Source organism: Monodon monoceros, unplaced genomic scaffold (genome assembly GCF_005190385.1).
Source record: "Monodon monoceros isolate NGI ecotype Baffin Bay Population unplaced genomic scaffold, NGI_Narwhal_1 Super_Scaffold_4, whole genome shotgun sequence".
In the NCBI taxonomy this organism is placed as follows: domain Eukaryota; kingdom Metazoa; phylum Chordata; class Mammalia; order Artiodactyla; family Monodontidae; genus Monodon; species Monodon monoceros.
This window is the reverse complement of record NW_021703781.1, coordinates 54,208,608-54,228,286: the sequence shown is the minus strand read 5'-3', so window position 1 is coordinate 54,228,286 and position 19,679 is coordinate 54,208,608. Positions and strand designations below refer to the sequence as shown.

Sequence of the window (19,679 nt, the reverse complement as noted above, 5' to 3'; positions counted from 1 at the left end):
AGAGAAAAGAGTAATCCAAGGACTAGAGAAGCCTTCATCTAACTGGGCTAAAAGGACAGTAGGTAAGCAGAAAAGCACAGAGACAAGCTGAGCTTGTTATGTTCAAGGAATAATAAGGAAACAAATACTTAAAATATGTTGTGCTATGTTCTGTAATAGCACAGACCTCGGGGAGGGGAAGTGACTAACTGCCCAGGTTAGTCACTAAGTGACACACTAAGTGACACTCCTTGTGGAGCTAGTTAGAGACTAGTGTAGTTATACCAAACCAAGAGGAGTAAGTGAAGTAACAGAGTAGGAAAGTACATAAGATTTTAGAGCCTGGAAGTAACCAAAGAGGCTCAACTGCTCTGTTATACACACCTGGAAACAACAGCCCAGAGAGGCTGTGTAACATTTCAGGTAAGGTGGGGGCAGGGCTAGACCCCAGATCTTCTGACTTGTAGTCTGAGTACCTTAATTCACTGAGCCTGCTGCCCTCTCAAGATCTAGAAGCAGCTCCACATATGTCCCTAGAAGTGGAAGCCAGGGGAGATATAGGGGAACAGAGTGACTATTGGGATGCCGAGAGCTCATTGAAGCCTGTACAGCATGAATGACTGGGGTCCCGGGGAAAACCCAATTTATGTTCCCTCATATTGAGGTTTTGTTTTTTTCCCCAGGTTTCAGCTAGAAAATAAGATAGTACTAACTGATATCCTAGGCTTAATCAGATTTTACCATAAAAATATTGGATCACACTTGGAAAGAATCCTTATTTTGAAAGACTGGGTTCACCCTTTTAAATTAATGTAACCAAAATACATAATGCTTAAGTTCATTCTATTTTGTATTATTGTTTTGTTTCATGAATTTATGTCTAAGACCACCTAGTTTCACCCCACTTGGTTTGCTATTCCTGAGGACCAGACAGATGAAATGACTTGCCTGAGATGGAAGAAAGCTTTAGAGGGCTTTTCAGCTTTCTGTACTTTGCCCCATCTCCTAGCAGTCTGCTTGGTAGCTCTCTATTCAATATTTTCATATATTTTTGTAATTAAAACTTTGAACAGGATTATAACTCAGATCAACTGGTTTTTGTTTTGTTTTGTACACAGTTCTAAAAGATACATAAAATGTGAGAACAAGTGGAAGGAATAAAAGTAAACTAACAGAAGCTGAAGAAAATCTGGTTTTCTAGAGTAGGATAGAAAAATAACCAGAGGGTCCTGTTAATGAGCAAAATTTGAGACATCACTGTAATGTTATTATCAAAAATGGAAATACAGTGCAGGAAACAGCCACACTCATATCAAAAAGCCATGCAACCCAGAACAGGCCTTGACATTTGATGGAAAGCAGCGGCTTGAGATGCTAGTTTTGAATAGTTATTAGCTGCGTGGTCTCAGGCAAGTCATTTCATTGCTTTTTGCTCTCATTTGAAAAATGAGAGCAATAATACCTTCCTTCAAGAGACCTGGTAAATAAACCATCAGATGTGTGTCTGAAAATAAAGTTTTCATCTAAAGTTTTATTGGCTGATTGTAATCAAAATTTGCTTATTAAACAGTGATGGTTTATTTCTAATTATTATTTTACAAAAACTATCTTTGCCTTCTTGGTTATTTCACTTCTGCTGCCTAAAGATTCAACAATAATAATAACCTCATAGTTTTAAGCACCCTAACAGCACACCTTTCTAGGATTTGATGAGTGTTCAAAAATGGTGTTTCAGAGGATCTAGTGTTAATTTCGCTCTCCTGGCAGCATAAGAAGTTGCAGACTCTTGTACTCTGGGCACTTGACTCTTGTTTGCTCTTCTTTTAGAGGCCAGGGTAGGCCCTGGTAGAAGAAGGGGGAAATGGGTTTCCCAAGGTGGAAACCCTCCCAGCAGGGATTGTGCTGGATGGAGGCTACTTGCCAAAATAGGCAAGGCAGTCACTGAGCAAAAGGCACAGGGAAAGTTTTTTCAGTTACTGTTGAGATTTAGGACCAAAATATAATAGATCCTTCCCTGAAGTCTGGTGATCCGGGAAGAGTCTGCTATGAGTCCTACAGAAAAGTCAGGGACCACGGTGCTGAAAGTTTAACATTGAGCAGGATAAACTTTCTCCAAATACAAGTAACATAGGTGCTGAAGGAAAAGAAGTGGTGGGGCTAGGTGGGCCGGCTGGAGTGATGTGGTCACATGGAAAACCAGGACTTAATGATCCCCTACTTGGCCTGGTGGGAATATGAACAAATTTACAAAGATCGCTTCCTCTCAGAGTTTTCTAGACAGATTGCTAAGCAGGTGGGGTTTTTTTTTGCTTTTCTTATTAGACTAGCAGATTGTTATTTCAAGTGTTTTATTACCCATTTTCTTCAGCAATTTGAAGGGATTAGGTCAGGAAAGAAATCTCAGATTATAAAAAAGTGAGGAAAGAATTTGAAAGGGGTTTAACAGGGTAATTGAGAGAGGACAGAGTAGTAGAGTGTTCTTGTTGTATAGCACATGTTCTTTTTTCCACCTTATTATTTGTCATGTCAATATTATATGTTCACTAGAGGAAAACTAGAAAATTAAGTTGAAAAGAAAAGAAAAAAATCAGAATTTTGTCACCAAGACTTTTTCATTTTCAAATATGTGCATTGAAAATATTTTTCCCTTTTTAACAAAATTGCAGTTCTTTCACAAACTCTTTTGTAATCTTTTTCCATTTAACAACACACATGAGACAACGTTCTGTATTAATGAATATAAATCTGTATCTCAGTGGCTGTAATAGTATTCTGTTATGCAGATACACAGCAATTTATTTAACAGGCCCCTTTTGGGAGAAATTTTGGTGGTTTCTAAATTTTCTTTATGCACTGATAAACATCCCTTCACTTGCACATAATTTCTGCCATAAATTGTCTGGAATACTATTGAATATTTACTGTGTATGACATTGCTAGATTTGATTCTGTCTGGGGGATTATTTACGTTATACTGAGTAGGGTTTTACAGCTATAATGATGTGAACATATGTATATGTGATTAAATACATAATTGTTCACAGTCTTAATGGTGGGTGACCTGTGGCTATACAGAGGTTAAGTGTGCTTTAAAATCACATCATTTTATCATTAGCTACCAGGTGGTCACCAAAACCCACAAGTAGATTTCCAGGTCACAGTTCCCAAGATTTGCCTGCCTGGAAAAAGCACTAGAGGCAGAGTAGCAATTGCAGGCTCTGGAGCCAGTGTGGGCTCACATCTTCCACATACTTGGCCAGTTACTGAATTTCTCTTCATTCATCAGTAGTGAGATGGGGACGATAGTAGGATTGTGATGAGGGTTAAATAAGCCAGTATTTGTAAAGTGCCTGAACAATGCTTGACACATAGAGTAAGTGCCATATAAATATGTGGTAAAATTTAAAGTTAAAAAGAGCTCCATTCGATGGTGGAGGGAAGCAACAACCCGGGAGTTAGGCACCATCCAGTAAAGCCTCAGGAGTCAATGGTGCCATCCTAGTAGCAGTGGGATGGCTCTTTACCAAAAGTTCTTCTCTCAGATTGCTTAAAATTTCACTGGTAGAGATGAATCTTGGCTAGCATGACAGTTTGTCTTAAATTACTGGCAATACATTAATAGATTCTTGTGAGATTAAAAAGTACTGATTCAGCTCAAGTCCCCATTGATCCTTCTATCCCAAATCCCAGTTCCCTCTCTGAGGCAAAACTCGCTGAGAAGTGTAGTGTATTCTCTTCCCAGACCTTTTTCTGTGCACTTACATATTATATGTGTGTATATGGAAATATGTAGAGGTTTTTGCATGTTTTCTCTCCTTTTTTTTTCTCTCTCCTCCTCTTCTTCCACCTTCTTTTTTTAAACAAAAATGACATGTTGTTCGGCAACTTTCTTTTCCTCACTTTCTTTTAAAATGTAAATGTTTGTGAGCTGTGAGCATGGCTCCCAATTCCAGTGAGTTACTCTGTGCTGTTCTCGCTGTCCTGGGACCAGCCTGGTAAGATCTGCATTCTGATGGCTTTAGGGTAAGGTACCTAGAGTACCAAGACCCGGGGCGGGGGGTGGGGGGGGTGGGGAAGTGAGGCCTGTGCCTGGCCAGGGAGAGGGACTGCCTGCCGAATGAGAGGTCCTAAGGGCAGAAAAGTAGACAAATGCTGCCCCCTTTACATCCTTGCCTCTTATCATAAGACTGCTTCCCTGAAAAGAGTACCCAAAAAAACACAATATGTAGCAAGGGGTAGGAAAAAGAGATAAAACTCGTGATTAAAAGCTCGTGAAGTGGGCTTCCATGGTGGCGCAGTGGTTAAGAATCCACCTGCCAATGCAGGGGACACGGGTTCAAGCCCTGGTCTGGGAAGATCCCACGTGCAGCGGAGCAACTAAGCCCGTGTGCCACAACTGCTGAGCCTGCGCTCTACAGCCCATGAGCCACAACTACTGAGCCCGCGTGCCACAACTACTGAAGCCCGTGCGCCTAGAGCCCGTGCTCTGCAACAAGAGCAGTGGAAGTGGAAGCCCATGCACTGCAAGGAAGAGTGAGCCCCTGCTCACTGCCACTAGAGAAAGCCCGCACGCAGCAACAAAGACCCAACGCAGCCAAAAATAAATACATTAAAAAAAAACAAACCTAAAAAAACAACAACTCCTGAAGTGGAGTTGTGGCTGTTTTAGGACTAGGAAAGGAAAGCTAATAGGGAAAAGGCATTGAGTCTGAGCAGAGCTGGGCCCGCTCTTCTGCATCTCAGTCCAGGAAGTGGAGGATTCCAGCTCCGTCCTTTAGAACAGGCCCTGTTGTGATAGCCTGGAGGACTTGGGACGATTCATATGTAAATATGGGAAAGCCTGGGGGAAATGCCTACCCTATTCAAAGGATTTTAGGGGGTTGTGGAGCATTCCAGAGCTCTGGGAAGATTCTGCTCTGCCTGCCAGCCCTTCCACCCGTGGGAACATTTGCACCAGAATTTTGGCGCTGCAGGTACGTTCCAGGGTTGCTGGAGCCTCACAAAAGCAGGTAGAACAGTTAGCCGCTTTATTCAAGTGCCGCTTGGGACCTCGCTGGGGTTCAAAGATTTTCCCCAGCAAAGACGGAGCCAGCTTTCAGAGGCAAGGGAAGAGTGAGCGGCTTTTGGCTTTTCTCTTTAACTCTGCTTTGGAATGTGGTTGGTAGAGTTGTGGGAAGCTGCAGGTTAACTGAATCGCTTCCTAGGAACACTGAGGTATGAGCCTGGGACCATGCACTAACCTGAGGGGGTGAGGATATCTTGAGAAGGAGTGGAATGGGGACTTTGCGGGGGAGGGGATGGGGTGGGACAAAAGAAAAAAAACAACCCATCCCTAATTGCTTTATCACAGTAGTAAGTTTGTCCAGTCAGCCCCAGCTCCTAACGCCTCCCGGGCCGCCCTAGGAAGAAAGTGGGGCTAGTCTGCAACTTTTATTGTTAGGCTGGTACTGGGCCTCAGTTTCCTCCATGTGCTTCTGCATCCCCAGGTTTTATTGTTCTTATAGAAAAGTGGAACTTTATGGCATCTGAACCATTTCTCCTCGGTGCATTTTACCTTAACCTGGTACAGGTAGCATTTTCTGGCCCGTTGTGGGAGAACTAACTTGTGTTGAGTAATTACCTTGTTTAATTTGCTCAACAGTTCTGCAAAACAGGTATTATTATCCTCATTGTACGTATGAGGACGTTGAAGCCCAGAGGTGAAAATGGACTTTCTCAGGGTTCCCCCAGTTAAAGAGTGGGGGAGTGTGCGATTCAAAGGCTTTCAGGGTGAGTGAGGGGCCCCCTCTCTCACTTTGGTGTCCCAGATAGTAAAATTGTTGATCATTTTTTTTCCCCTAGGGTATATTTGGAATAATGGAAAAACAGTTTTACATTTGCAGCTATTTCAAGCCAGGTATTCCTAGTTTGATTTAATCCTTGAGTATTAATTCATGTGTGTGTGGAGCCTGGAGGTCACCTGCATCTTCAGAAGCACCTAGCATTTTGTTAAAACTGCAGATCCACCCAGATTTGCTGAATCAATCTCAGGGGTGGTGCCCAGGAAACTACAATTTAGCAAAAACACCCCACAGGGATTTTTGATTGAGCTAAACTGTTTTCCTTTTTGTTTTTTAAAGTCTGTTCCAGAATTTATAAATCCACCTGCAGGGAAAAAATAGCATGCTGATATTTTAGAAGAATTGTTACCATTTCTTTTTCTCTTTTTAAATATAAATAAAAATCTAATTGTGTCTCTTAGGTTGTAAATTGCTGACTTCTAATTGATGAGTGCTTGCTGGTATTTTATGCTTTCAAGTATTATAATTAATAGAACTTTGATTCTTGAGAGATAATAGTTTCCAGGGAATTTTTAAGATTTGAAGCAAATAGGCCCTGACCTTTTAAAATTGAGATTCCAGGCTAGAGAGGCAGAATAGTGCAGGATTAAGTGGATTTAAATACAGGATTTGGATTTAAATATATTTAGATTCAAATTCCAGAACTGCCATTTACTCACTACATAGGCTGGGACAAGTTGATCAGTCTCTCAAAGGCTAGGTTTTCTTATCTGTTAAATGGAAATAATAATACTACTTTAGAGTTTTGATGTGAATATTAAATGAGTTCAGGGCCATAACACGTAAAGCGCCTAGCACATGGTAGGAATTCAGTGAGTGTTCTCCCTTTCCAGAGCTTTTTAGTCCTGTGTTTAAGGTGAATTTCTCTTCTCAACTTACAGCTTCTGAAACCATATTTGAGACTGAAATTCTGTAGCTTTGAAATCACGAAGAAAATTTAAAATAAGGCCATTGAAAATCAATTTTTTGTACACTACAATTAATTTAATCATAATTTACTTAATTTCTGATGAAATAAGAGTTATGCTTGAAATTTTGTCATTCTACCAAAAAAAGAGAAATTTTCTAATTATGTCTTTAAGTTTTATTTTGAATAATATCAAATTTATAGAAAATTGCAGTGGTACACAGATCCTCCTTTATTCACATTTGCCAGTATTTAACATTATGCCATATTTTTGTTTTCGTTTTCTCTCTCGCTCACTTTCTCCCCCTCTCTACACACACACACACACACACACACACACACACACACACACACACACTTTTTTTTTTTTACTGTTTGAGACTAGGTTGCATATATCATGCCCCTTAGTGCCAGTGTGTAATATGGATATTTTCATACATGACCACAATAGATGTGCCATTTCAGGAATTTTTTTTATTTAAAAAATATTTTTAATACAATTTTTAAAGGTTACTTTCTATTTACAGTAATTCGAAAATATTGGCTGTATACTCCGTGTTGTACAGTACATCCTCGAGCCTATCCTATACCCAGCAGTTTGTGCCTCCCACTCCCCCACCCTTTTATTGCCCCTCCCCGCCCACACTGGTAACCACTAGTTTGTTCTCTATATCTGTGAGTCTGCTTCTTTTTCGTTATATTCACTAGTTTGTTGTATTGTTTAGATTCCACATATAAGGGACTTCCCTGTCAGTCCAGTGGTTAAGACTCGGAGATTCCAATGCAGGGAGCGCAGGTTCAATCCCTCGTCAGGGAGCTAAGCTCCCATGTGCTGCATGGAGCGGCCAAAGAAAAAGATTCCACATATAAATGATATTATACAGTATTTGTCTTTGTCTGATTTATTTCACTTTGCATGATTCCCTCCAAGTCTATCAGTGTTACTGCAAATGGCAAAGGTTTGTTCTTTTTTTATGGCTGAGTAGTATTCCATTGTGTGTGTGTATATGTATACACACCACATCTTCTTTATCCGTTCATCTGTTGATGGACACTTAGGTTGCTTCCATGTCTTGGCTATTGTAAATAATGCTGCTATGAGCACTGGGGTGCATATATCTTTTTGAATTAGTGTTTTTGTTTTTTTTCAGATATATACCCAGGAGTGGAATTGGTGGGTCATATGGTAGTTCTGTTTTTAGTTTTTTGAGAAACCTCCATACCGTTTTACACAGTGGCTATACCAGTTTACATTCCCACCAACAGTGTAGGAGGGTTCCCTTTTCTCCACATCTTTGCCAACATTTGTTATTTGTGTTCTTTTTGATCATAGCCATTCTGACAGGTATGAGTTAATATCTCATTGTGGTTTTGATTTGCATTTCCCTGTAATTAGTGATGTTAAGCATCTTTTCATATGCCATCTGCATTTCCTCTTTGGAAAAATGTCTATTCAGTTCTTCTGCCCATTTTGAAATAGCGTTTTTTTTTAAAAAATATTTATTAATTTATTTGGTTGCACCAGCAGGCTCCTTAGCTGTGGCATGCAAACTCTTTGTTGTGGCATGCATGTGGGATCTAGTTCCCTGACCAGGGATCGAACCCAGGCTCCCTGCATTGGGAGCGCAGAGTCTTCTCCACTGCATCACCAGGGAAGTCCTGCGTTGTTTGTTTTTTTGATGTTGAGTTGTATGAACTGTTTATATATGTTGGATATTAATCCCTTATCGGTCATATCATTTGCAAATATTTTCTCCTTTCAGTAGGTTGTCTTTTCATTTTGTCAGTGATTTCCTTTGCTGTGAGAAAGCTTTTAAGTTTAATTAGGTCCCGTTTATTTTTGCTTTTATTTCCTTTACTTTAGGAGATGGATCCAACATATTTTGCTGCAATTTATGTCAAAGAGTATTCTGCCTGTGTTTTCCTCTAAGAGTTTTATAATATCTGGTCTTACATTTAGGTCTTTAATCCATTTTGAGTTATTTTTGTATATGGTGTTAGAGAATGTTCGAATTTCATTCTTCTACATGTAGCTGTCCATTTCAGGAAATTTTTAATTGGTTTAATCATACACCCAATCTATAGTCTATATTCCAGTTTCATCAGCTTGTCCTATTAATGTCCTTTGTAGCAATTTTTTCCCCAGATCAGGATTCAGTTCAGGATCACGCATTGCATTTATTTGTCATCTCTTCAGTTATCTTTTCTTCCTTCTTTCTTTCTTCCTTTTTTTTTTTTTTTTCCTGGCTGCGCCATGTGCATGTGGGATCTTAGTTCCCCAACCAGGGATGGAATCCACACCCCCTGCAGTGAAAGCTTGGAGTCTTTGGAGTCTTAACCACTGGACTACCAGGGAAGTCCTTCAGTTACCTTTAATTGGGAATTGCTCCTCAGGCTTCCGCTTTTATGACATGACATTTTGAAGGACGCAAACCCCTAGGTTTGTCTGATGTTTCCTCAAGATTCATTTCAGATTATGCATCTTTGACTGTCTTTCTATATAGGGATATTGTGTTACTTCTAGACCTGACATTTGGTAGCACATGATGTCTATTTGTCCCTAATTGGTCGTGTTAATTTTGATTACTAGGTTATGGTGTAACCCACTTCTCCACTCTAGAGTCACTTTTTCATTTTTGTAATAAGTAATTTTTAATAACTAGTTCAAAACTATGTAGATATCCCGATCATCATCAAAACCCTACCACCAACACCAGAATCATTCACTGATGGTTTGTTCCTGAACCAAATTTTATTCCAATGATTGCAAAATACTGATTTTTCTAATTCCATTGTTCTATATTTATTAGCTGACATTCTACCATAAGAAAGAGCTTTCTCTTCTCCCGCATTTATTTATATACTTATATACTATCAATAAGAGCTCGTGGATTCTTATTTTAGTCAATGGATTACAATGCTTTGCTGTGCTTAGTTATTTTGATACTCAAATTGTACAGATTTGGCCAGTGGGAGCTACTTCAAGTTGGCTCCATGCCCTTTCCACATGAAGAATTCTGGTTCCTTTTACTGAAGAGTGGTTTTTAGAAACCAGAATCTGGGTTACACTTTTTAAACATTGGAATTCCTAAATTCTTAGAGAAGGAGCAGTGGGGAAGGTTTTTGGAGACTAAAATCTGCTGTGAAAGCCTAGTTTTCCGTAAGTAGTTTGAACACTTGTGTTTTTGCTTCTTAGATCTGGGTAAAAATATTCTTGTAATCAAACTCAGACTTGCTAGTATGTTTACTTACCAAATTTGTCATTTTTTAAAGTGGATCTTAAGGAATTTGAAGTAAACAGCAGAGATTGCTTCACTGTTGAAATTTTCTCAGTTGTTTATTTTAGCATTTAACATTCATTTTAAATGAACAAATGCCATCTCATGCATAAGATAATAGTTCTCTCCTCATATGTATCTAAGTAACAGGTATTTGTAAAAGCTAATGACAAAATACATATTTGTTTTCATTCTTAGATCATGTGGTGTGCTTCTATAGAGGCTTTTTTTTTATTGAAAATACTATTAAAGAACTTCCTACTTATAGGACATTTGTATCTTCCAGGACATGTGAAGTAGCAAAACTTGCTTGTGAGTCTTCATTAATGTTTTTTTGGTTGTTGTTGTTGTTTTATAAATTTATTTTATTTTTTTATTTTTGGCTGCGTTGGGTCTTTGTTGCGGTGCGCGGGCTTCTCATTGCGGTGGCTTCTCTTGTTAGGGAGCACAGGCTCTAGGCACGTGGGCTCAGTAGTTGTGGCTTGCGGGCTCTAGAGCGCAGGCTCAGTAGTTGTGACCCATAGGCTTAGTTGCTCCGCGGCATGTGGGATCTTCTCGGACCAGGGCTCAAACCCGTGTCCCCTGCATTGGCAGGTGGATTCTTAACCACTGAGCCACCAAGGAAGTCCCCTTCATTAATGTTATGATAGGGAGAATCTAAACAGTTTTTACATATTTTATTACATGCTAATACTAATCCACCATCACAGTAACTGGAATAAGGTGGGCCCTACAGTCACCCAGTTCTCAGACAGATAATTCCTACCTAATTTTTGTCTTTCCCTTAGTTGGCATTATTATGTTCCCCGTAATATTATTTTTAATGTGCTGTATCAGTATTTGTAACTTCCAGCTTGGTATTTCTGCTGCTAAGTTCACGAAACGGGTTTTATACCTAACTAAGTGAAAGCAGTTCTTTTTATTTATTTATTTATTTATGGCTGCATTGGGTCTTCGTTGCTGCACGTGGGCTTTCTCTAGTTGTGGCAAGGGGCTACTCTTCATTGCAGTGCGCGGGCTTCTCACTGTGGTGGCTTCTCTTGTTGCGGCGCGCAGGCTTCAGTAGTTGTGGCGTGCGGGCTCAGTAGTTGTGGCCTGCAGGCTTTAGAGCACAGGCTCAGTAGTTGTGGTGCACGGGCTTAGTTGCTCCGCAGCATGTGGGATCTTCCTGGACCAGGGCTCGAACCCATGTCCTCTGCATTGGCTGGCAGATTCTTAACCAAGCAGTTCTTTTTAAGAACAGCACCTCTTTCAACCTCTTTCCCAAGGAGGTTGTAGACGCTGATTTGTCCTCATAAAATGGGCCAGCTACTTGTTTTTAGGACAGATTCTAGAAATGGTATCGCAAATGGGAGAAGTTCTTTCTGCAGGGATGGCTTTCTAAGCTCTTCATCTTCGTGATTAGAACTGACTTGAGGATCAGATTTCCTGATGATTGACAATTGCGAGACCTTTGGTTCTCAAAGAATGTGTTCTTTTCAACTGAAACTATTGCAGAGGCCTGCTTTTACACCCAGAGCTACTGACCAGTTCTCTTTTCCTTTCTAGAAATGACACTCCTCTCCTCCCAGTCTTCAGCACTAGTGGCCCCTTCTGGGTCTGTGTCCACTGAAAGCCCAGAGCAGAGGATGCTGGAGAAGAGAGCCAAGGTGATAGAGGAACTTCTTCAGACGGAGAGAGACTACATTCGGGATCTGGAAATGTGTATGGAGCGGATCATGGTACCCCTGCAGCAGGCACAGGTGGGAACTGTGGGAGAAAGTTAGCTTTGCCTTGAACGTGGTTCTCCAAGCCTGATGCATTAGGGTACAGGAGCTTTCACCACAAAGATTTATTGGGTTTGAAATAAAATTTATTGGGTTTGCTGCTCTTAATTCAAGTGCCCCAGTTTACATTTGTCATCAACTTAAGCGTTCACCATCCTGTCACTTATCAAGTCCATTATTAACTTATTAACTTAAGTTACTGCAATAATTCCTAGGACATTTCCTGTTTCTGTGGCTCCTGAAAACAGTTCCAGTGAGTCTGGGATTGTCACTTTACTGGGAGGCTGTGCAATAATATAATGAAGTCTGGGGATGGTGGGTTACCTGGCTGTAGCACCTGATTGTATAAGGTTTATTCCAGAAAGTCTTACTAATATGTGTATGCTAGACACTCTCTTAGATGCCGAAGATAGGGAAAAAACATTATTGGTATCCCAGGGATTTACAATCCTATTGCTTGTTACTTGACCACTTGGGCTCAGCTTGAGTGTGGACTTCTGGTGCAGCCACTCACAGAACTTCTCTAGGAAGTGGACGGTGCCATCTGATTTTGGGTACTGGGTGGAATTTGTGTCCCAGTACAATTATAGAAATTGGTTCTACGGTCATTTTACTATGGTAGTAGGGGAGGGGGGAGCAGAAAGTAGTTGGATCAAGGACAGATGGTGACACTAAAGGCGATGTTAGATGCTCCCATTCTGGAAACTTCGTGAGAGTGAGTGAAGATAACCTTGAGCAGCTTTTGTATCATCCTTTGAAGAGATGTTCCTAATGTGAATGATATGCCATTAATTTTATTTCTATGCATCTTTGTTTTGTTTTCCTTTCTCAGATACCAAACATTGATTTTGAGGGACTTTTTGGAAATATGCAGATGGTGATTAAGGTCTCAAAGCAATTATTGGCTGATCTGGAAATCAGCGATGCCATAGGTATGAGCCCCTGCCATTGTTTCAGAAGCAGGTTTTTTTGTTTGTTTGTTTTTTTAATTTCATAGGTAGGAGGCAGGGGAAGAAGGGCCCAGCTGGTACTGAGTAGTTTTGTTAGGAATATTAAGTGTTAATTACTTAGTTCGAAGGTTATTTGGCCCCTGCTTCTCCTTTTATATACCTTGAGGTGACAGAGGATGCTTGCGATAGAAGAAATTTTTGTTGTCACATGATACGATGTTTTTCAGACCAACAGTTGCAGCCTATTTGTGGGTCATGAGATCAGTTTAGAACCCAGTAACACAGTGGGTTTATCTTACAGCTAAGGAACCAATCACACTTAGATAAACTGCAGTATTATAGCAGGCCTCTGGCAGATTCGTCCAACTTTGTACAGGAAGAAGACATTGTTATTCTTGTCAGGAACAAACCTGCCGTCTGTCCAGGAAGGAGAATCTATCTCTATCTTCCAAGGCTTTCTGTTTATATAAACATCCTTGGAAATATAATCTGGGACAAGAGCTGTCCCAAGTCATGTAGAAATGCCGTGGAGAATTGATCTTCAAAAAGTTGCCTTTCAGGCTTCCCTGGTGGCGCAGTTGTTGAGAGTCCGCCTGCCGATGCAGGGGACACGGGTTCGTGCCCCGGTCCGGGAAGATCCCACATACCGCGGAGTGGCTGGGCCCGTGAGCCATGGCCACTGAGCCTGTGTGTCCAGAGCCTGTGCTCCGCAACGGGAGAGGCCACAACAGTGAGAGGCCCGCGTACCGCAAAAAAAAAAAAAAAAAAAAAAAAGTTGCCTTTCTTGGGAATTCCCTGGCAGTCCAGTGGTTAGGACTCTGAGCTTCCACTTCAGGGCACCTGGGTTCGATCTCTGGTCAGGGAACTAAGAATCCCACAAGCCATGTGGCCAAAAAAAAAAAAGGATGCCTTTCTTTATTTATAGTCTTATTAATAAAAAAAAAAACTACTGAATGGTCTCTAAAAAAAATTAGCACCCAATATATATTTTTCCAATAAAATAAAATAGAAAATATCAGAATGTACTGTAAATAATAACTATAGTTTTTTGAAACTTTTTCCCAATTTTTTGTATATGTATACTGAGTCACGATTTTTTTTTTTTTATTAATTTATTTTATTTTTGGCTGCGTTGAGTCTTCATTGCTGCACACGGGCTTTCTCTAGTTGCTGCGAGCAGGGGCTACTCTTCGTTGCGGTGCGGAGGCTTCTCATTGCGGTGGCTTCTCTTGTTGTGGAGCACAGGCTCTAGGCTTGTGAGTGTCAGTAGCTGTGGCATGTGGGCTCAGCAGTTGTGGCTTGCGGGCTCTAGAGCACAGGCTCTGTAGTTGTGGTGCACGGGCTTAGTTGCTCCGCGACATGTGGGATCTTCCCGGACCAGGGCTCGAACCTGTGTCCCCCACATTGGCAGGCAGATTCTCAACCACTGTGCCACCAGAGAAACCCTGAGTCATGATTTTAAATGTATTTATTCATGTGGGTCATTGTCAAAATGTTTGAAAAACAATTATTTCTTATAAACAAGGGAATTGTGTTAGTTATCTATTGCTGTGTAACAAATTATACTAAAATTTAGTGCCTTAAAACTAGAAACACGTTAGGTCACTTTCCTGTGGTTCAGCAATCTGGGAGTGGCTTAGCTAGGTGATTCTGGCTCAGGGTCTCTCATGAGGTTGGAGTCAAGCTGTTACCTGGGTTGCTGTCATCTGGGGCTCAATCAGTGATCCAGTTCCAAAAGCTCACTCAGCTCATCAAGCCTCGGTTCCTTGCCATGTGAGCCTCTTCACCATCTTCATGACCTCAGGACATGGCAGCTGGCTTTCCTCAAAGTGAGTGATCCAAGAGGAAGAGGAAGCTCAAGATGGGAGCCAGTGTCTTCTTTTTTTTTTTTAATTTGTCTTTATTTTTGGCTGCGTTGGGTCTTCATTGCTGTGTGCGGGCTTTCTCTAGTTGTGGCGAGCGGGGGCTACTCTTCGTTGGGGTGCTTCTCATTGCAGTGTCTTCTCTTGTTGCAGAGCATGGGCTCTAGGCTTATGGGCTTCAGTAGTTGTGGCTCGCGGGCTCTAGAGCGCAGGCTCAGTAGTTGTGGTGCACAGGCTTAGTTGCTCCCCAGCATGTGGGATCTTCCTGGACCAGGGCTTGAACCCGTGTCCCCTGCATTGGCAGGAGGATTTTTAACCACTGTGCCACCAGGGAAGTCCCCCCAGTGTCTTCTATAACCTGATCTCAGATACTACATACCATCACTTCTGCCATATTCTGTTGGTCATACAGACCAGCTCTGGTGCCTTGTGGGAGGGGGACATCTTATCACTTTGCTATATTATTGGAATCATAGTGACAAGATGCTACCACAGTTCTAGCCATTCCACTACACACATCACAACATCTAGCAGAAGGAAAAATTGACCCTGTGTCGTTTAATAGTAAGCAGCCTTTCCAGAGCCCCCTCACCAGAATTCTCTTTGTTTCTCATTGGCCAGAGCTGGGTCACATGCATATGCCTACACAGATCACTAGAGAGGGGAGTAGGCTCATGATCTTGACTTAGGCTAGGTGGTGTTGACCTGACTCACCTGGGAGAGAAATGGACATAAGAACAGTCACGGCTCTGCCCTCCTGCAGGAATGGCTGTGGGATGTTAGGTGATAGTGCAACTTTGTTAACATTTCTCTGGTATTTATTGTACTCCACACACCCTTTCAAGGTATGTCAAGCTTTATCACACTTGTTGCCTACAACAACCCTATGAGGTTTAGCTGCTATTAATCTTACTTTACAGATTGGAAACTGAGACTTACAGCAGGAAGTAATTTGCTCAGGGTCACATGGCTAGTACTTGATGGGACTGACATTCAGACTCAGGTCTTTTCTGTCATCTCTGCATAGGCTGTTAAATCCTGTACAGAACAGCTGCAAGGGAAACTGAAGCCTGGGGTCCTGCTCTCAGTTTAATTGGAGAGGTCAGAGGTCAGGGAGGTTGAGAAAGAAGAAGCACACATTGATTAGAGGTAGCCATGGTGACCCCATTTTTATAGGGGTCACCCTATAAAGCATAAAAGCCAATTTATAGGATTTCATAAGGCACTTGAAATAAGTGTCTGTAGGTTATTAATTTGAATTATGAAAGAAATGAGAGAAACTGGTATCTGAAAGGAATTAATTATTAATCAAACATTTTTTCAATTTATTTTATTACCTGTGTATTATGACAACAGTAAAAAGAGGAAATGAAAACAGAATATCCATGATCTCACCCCCATACAATATCAGCTGTTAATTTTGTTTCTCCCTTCCCCTTCTTGTCCCCAGACAACCGAGGATTTAGGTAGCCGACTGAGATGAGCTGAAGGCATGCGGAGGATGGGGGAGGAGAGGGCCTAGGAACCGTCCGGCTCAGAGCTTTACAAGGAGGGACAGTGTGCAGTGACCGTGGTATGCAATAGGCGAAGCCGAGGTTGGATGAGAGCACCAGCCTGGGGGCTCCAGTCTTGGTCCACCAGGAGGCCAAGCAGTGCATTCAGTGGGGAATTAATAAAGGACAAGGTTTTGAGTGTCTGATAAGGGAAGGTTCTGAGAAGTCAGGGAAGGCAAATTAAAGCTTCGCTGAGCCACTAGCAAAGGGCAGATTGACATGAATTGCATAAGCAATGTTTTATTTTGCTTAAGTTTAATTTATTTTAATATATAATACATATTTTATTATTATATATATATATATTTGTTTTTTGTTTGTTTGTTTTTGCGGTACACGGGCCTCTCACTGTTGTGGCCTCTCCCGTTGCGGAGCACAGGCTCCGGACGCGCAGGCTCAGCGGCCATGGCTCACGGACCCAGCCGCTCCGCGGCATGTGGGATCTTCCCAGACCAGGGCACGAACCCATGTCCCCTGCATCGGCAGGCGGACTCTCAACCACTGCGCCACCAGGGAAACCCTGAGTATATTTTAAATGTAACTTATTTTTAATACATTCACGTGGCACAAAATTTGAAAGGTACCAAGAACTGCTTAATGAAAACTCTTCTATCTGTCCCCTGCCACCCAGCTCTTCTCAACCAGAAGCAACTAATGTTACCAGTTTTCTTATATCTCCTTCCAGAGATAGTTTATCATAACAGCAATTACATATGTATTTCTCTACCCTGGTCCCCCATCCCCATTTAAAAAATTTATATAAACAGTAGCATACTATTCAAACTGTTCTGCACTACACCTTAACTCCCCTTTTAATAAAAGTATGCCTTCCAAGCAGTTTTTATGATCCAGGAATAAAAATGGAAAAGTATACAGTGAGGGAATAACTTGGTGAAAATCCAGGGTAATCCAGGATGCTGGAAAAAGCATCATTGAATTAACTTATAAGCCTGATTGGAGAAGGATTCTAGTTACAGCCAGGACAGGGTCCACAGGGAAGGAGAGAATGGTAGGTGTTCAGGGCTTGGATGATTTAGAAGACGAGGAGGTTGAGATGAGGAAGAAGTACAAGGAGACTCTGGATATGTAGTAATATCTAAGGAACTGGCTTTTTTTATTATTTTAAGCATGTCCCACAGAAAGAAATACATTTTACCTAATGACCAGGATACATGTTTGTGTGTGTGTGTGTGTGCTTACTTTTACTGTGTTCAATGTTTTCTGTTCTTTTCTATTCCATTTTATTTCCTCAAAAATGTGTTGATCATACCCATAAAGTAGATTCCATGACCCATTCATGGGTTTTGACCCAAATTTGAAAGACACTGTAAATTAAGTTGTAGCTTTGTTAGTTTGTAGTTGATGTAGAAGAGTCACCATTAGGGAGGGTAAAACCCATGAATGGAGGAGGTACAGTGTAACCGGTGTGAGAGTGAAGGTTCTGGGAGTGCTGGTGGGGAATGGATACGAAGGGGAGAAGACAGGCAAATACCGGTTGGTGAAACTGGATAAAGACGTTGGTGGCTCAGGGATTCCAAAGTGGCCCTGAACGTCAAAAGGAAGCAGCCCCACTCAACTCCTGTGCCTGTTGAGTCACAGGATTAGACAAAGAAAGGCTGCCAGTCGGACGGCAGCACGAGTGTGGTTTGTATGGACACAGTCAAGGCTCTCTTTTGGAAGGAGCTATAATCAAGGAAATACATTTCATTTAAATAGAAAGTGCTCTGCACGAGAATAGGGAATTCCATAGGACACAACATGGAGGGAACAGAGGTGACCTTGTAGAGAAAGGGATGGGGTTCCCTGAGGGAAGGGGTTTATGCCCATAGCGGCTGGGAGAAGTAGTTATAGGGGAAGCAGTAAGTAGGGTCATATTTTGAGGGAGGAGCTCAAGGATGAGAGGATGTTGTCTTTTGGGGAGCAGTGCAAGCTGAAGAAGGAAGGACCAGGTACACAGAGGGAAGAGGGGCAAGAGGAAGAGCAGTTTTAACAGTTCAGGGAATCGGCACATTCAGGCAGCTGATCTAAATGAAATTGCTCCGGGGAAGTTTGCTTAGGAATTATTCCTATGCCCAAATGTCGTAGACCAGGGGTCCATGAGTAGATTTCAAGTACTCCACCAACGTGTATAGAAGTTTCTTTATTTATAACAGAAATTTAGCATTGATTTAAGGTATGACTGTAGGGAACAGTGACTTTGTCACCAACTGAAGTCACCTGCTCGTATCACATTAAGTTGTTGCAGTATCTCGAAATTCCAGCAATGACCAGAAACAACACGTTATACCAGTTTCTTGTGTCACTCATCATACTTTGAAATTATGGTGATTATTAGATTCATTGCTATGTTTTGCTATTCAGTGCTTTATAAAGAAGTACATATATTATTATATCATAGATTCAGAGGGTTTATATTTATATAATATAGTATTAATATATTTATATATAATTTATATTATAAATTAATGTATTTATTAATGTGATAAACTTCATAGTCTTGTGTATTTATGTGCAAAGAAAAGGTTGGAAGCTGCTGCCATAGAAGGATCTCTTCACCCCTGTGGAGATTTGGGGCTTAGAGAGCTGAGGGGTCTTTACAGGTTCTGATCACATGCCTATATGGAGAGTACTTGCAAATGCCTTACTCTGCCTGACGGAAAAGGGACTGGACTCTGTTTCAGGGACCAGCTGTGTGTGTGTGCATGCACGTGTGCATGTGTATGCGTTCTGAAAAATAAATACGTGGATGAGATAGTTCTCTTAAATTTTGCTTTAAGTAGAATTTTAAGCTGTTACATGGAAATATCATATTAATTTGAAGGATAGTCTTATTCTCATTTCTTGTGATAGGATTATCTGGTATTAAAGTTTGGTTATATACCTTCCATTTAGTATGCTGAGAAGAAAGTTACTAAAAAACACTGTATGTTTGTGTATATTCCAAAGGACCGGTGTTTCTTGATCACCGAGATGAGCTTGAAGGAACATACAAGGTTTATTGCCAGAATCATGATGAGGCCATCTCATTGCTGGAAATATATGAGAAGGATGAGAAGATCCAGAAGCATCTTCAGGACTCCTTGGCAGATCTTAAGTAGGAGTTTTGAGCACTTCATTCCATCATAGCTCTTCAGTTCTGCCTTTTGGAAGTCACTCCCATGTCTATGTTATGGATCTATCATATTTTAAACATAAGTGATACATTATCGTAGGTCCTATTATGTAACTTGCCTTTTCCCATTCTGTATCATGGAAATCTTAAGTAGCTTCCTGCTTGTAGTTTTATCCATTAAAATCACTTTTATCTATACACACAAAGTATTAAGTTAGCATTTTCAGGTAAGAAGCTGCCAGGAAGATAGTTTGGTCCAAATGAGAGAAAAGGTAAGAAGATAAAGTCAGTTATTCTTGACCATCAGGTGAGAGTCTCCTGTCTTAGGGAGGTGGGCTATAAGGATATAATATATGTCTTAATATATTAAGACATATAATATTATATATTATTATATACTTATATAATATATAATATATATTAAGACATATA

At 41.0% G+C, this 19,679-nt stretch overlaps 1 protein-coding gene across 4 annotated transcripts in view; it reads left to right on the top strand.

Annotated features, from left to right (window-relative positions):
- Positions 1-19,679, top strand: part of DNMBP (dynamin binding protein) — a 111,055-nt gene that overhangs the window by 72,110 nt on the left and 19,266 nt on the right. For all 4 annotated transcript variants that reach the window (XM_029245755.1, XM_029245756.1, XM_029245754.1 and 1 more), the window contains 3 exons: positions 11,553-11,746; positions 12,603-12,702; positions 19,082-19,229. In XM_029245755.1, the coding sequence (XP_029101588.1) occupies positions 11,553-11,746; positions 12,603-12,702; positions 19,082-19,229 (442 nt within the window). The remainder of the gene's footprint in view (positions 1-11,552; positions 11,747-12,602; positions 12,703-19,081; positions 19,230-19,679) is intronic.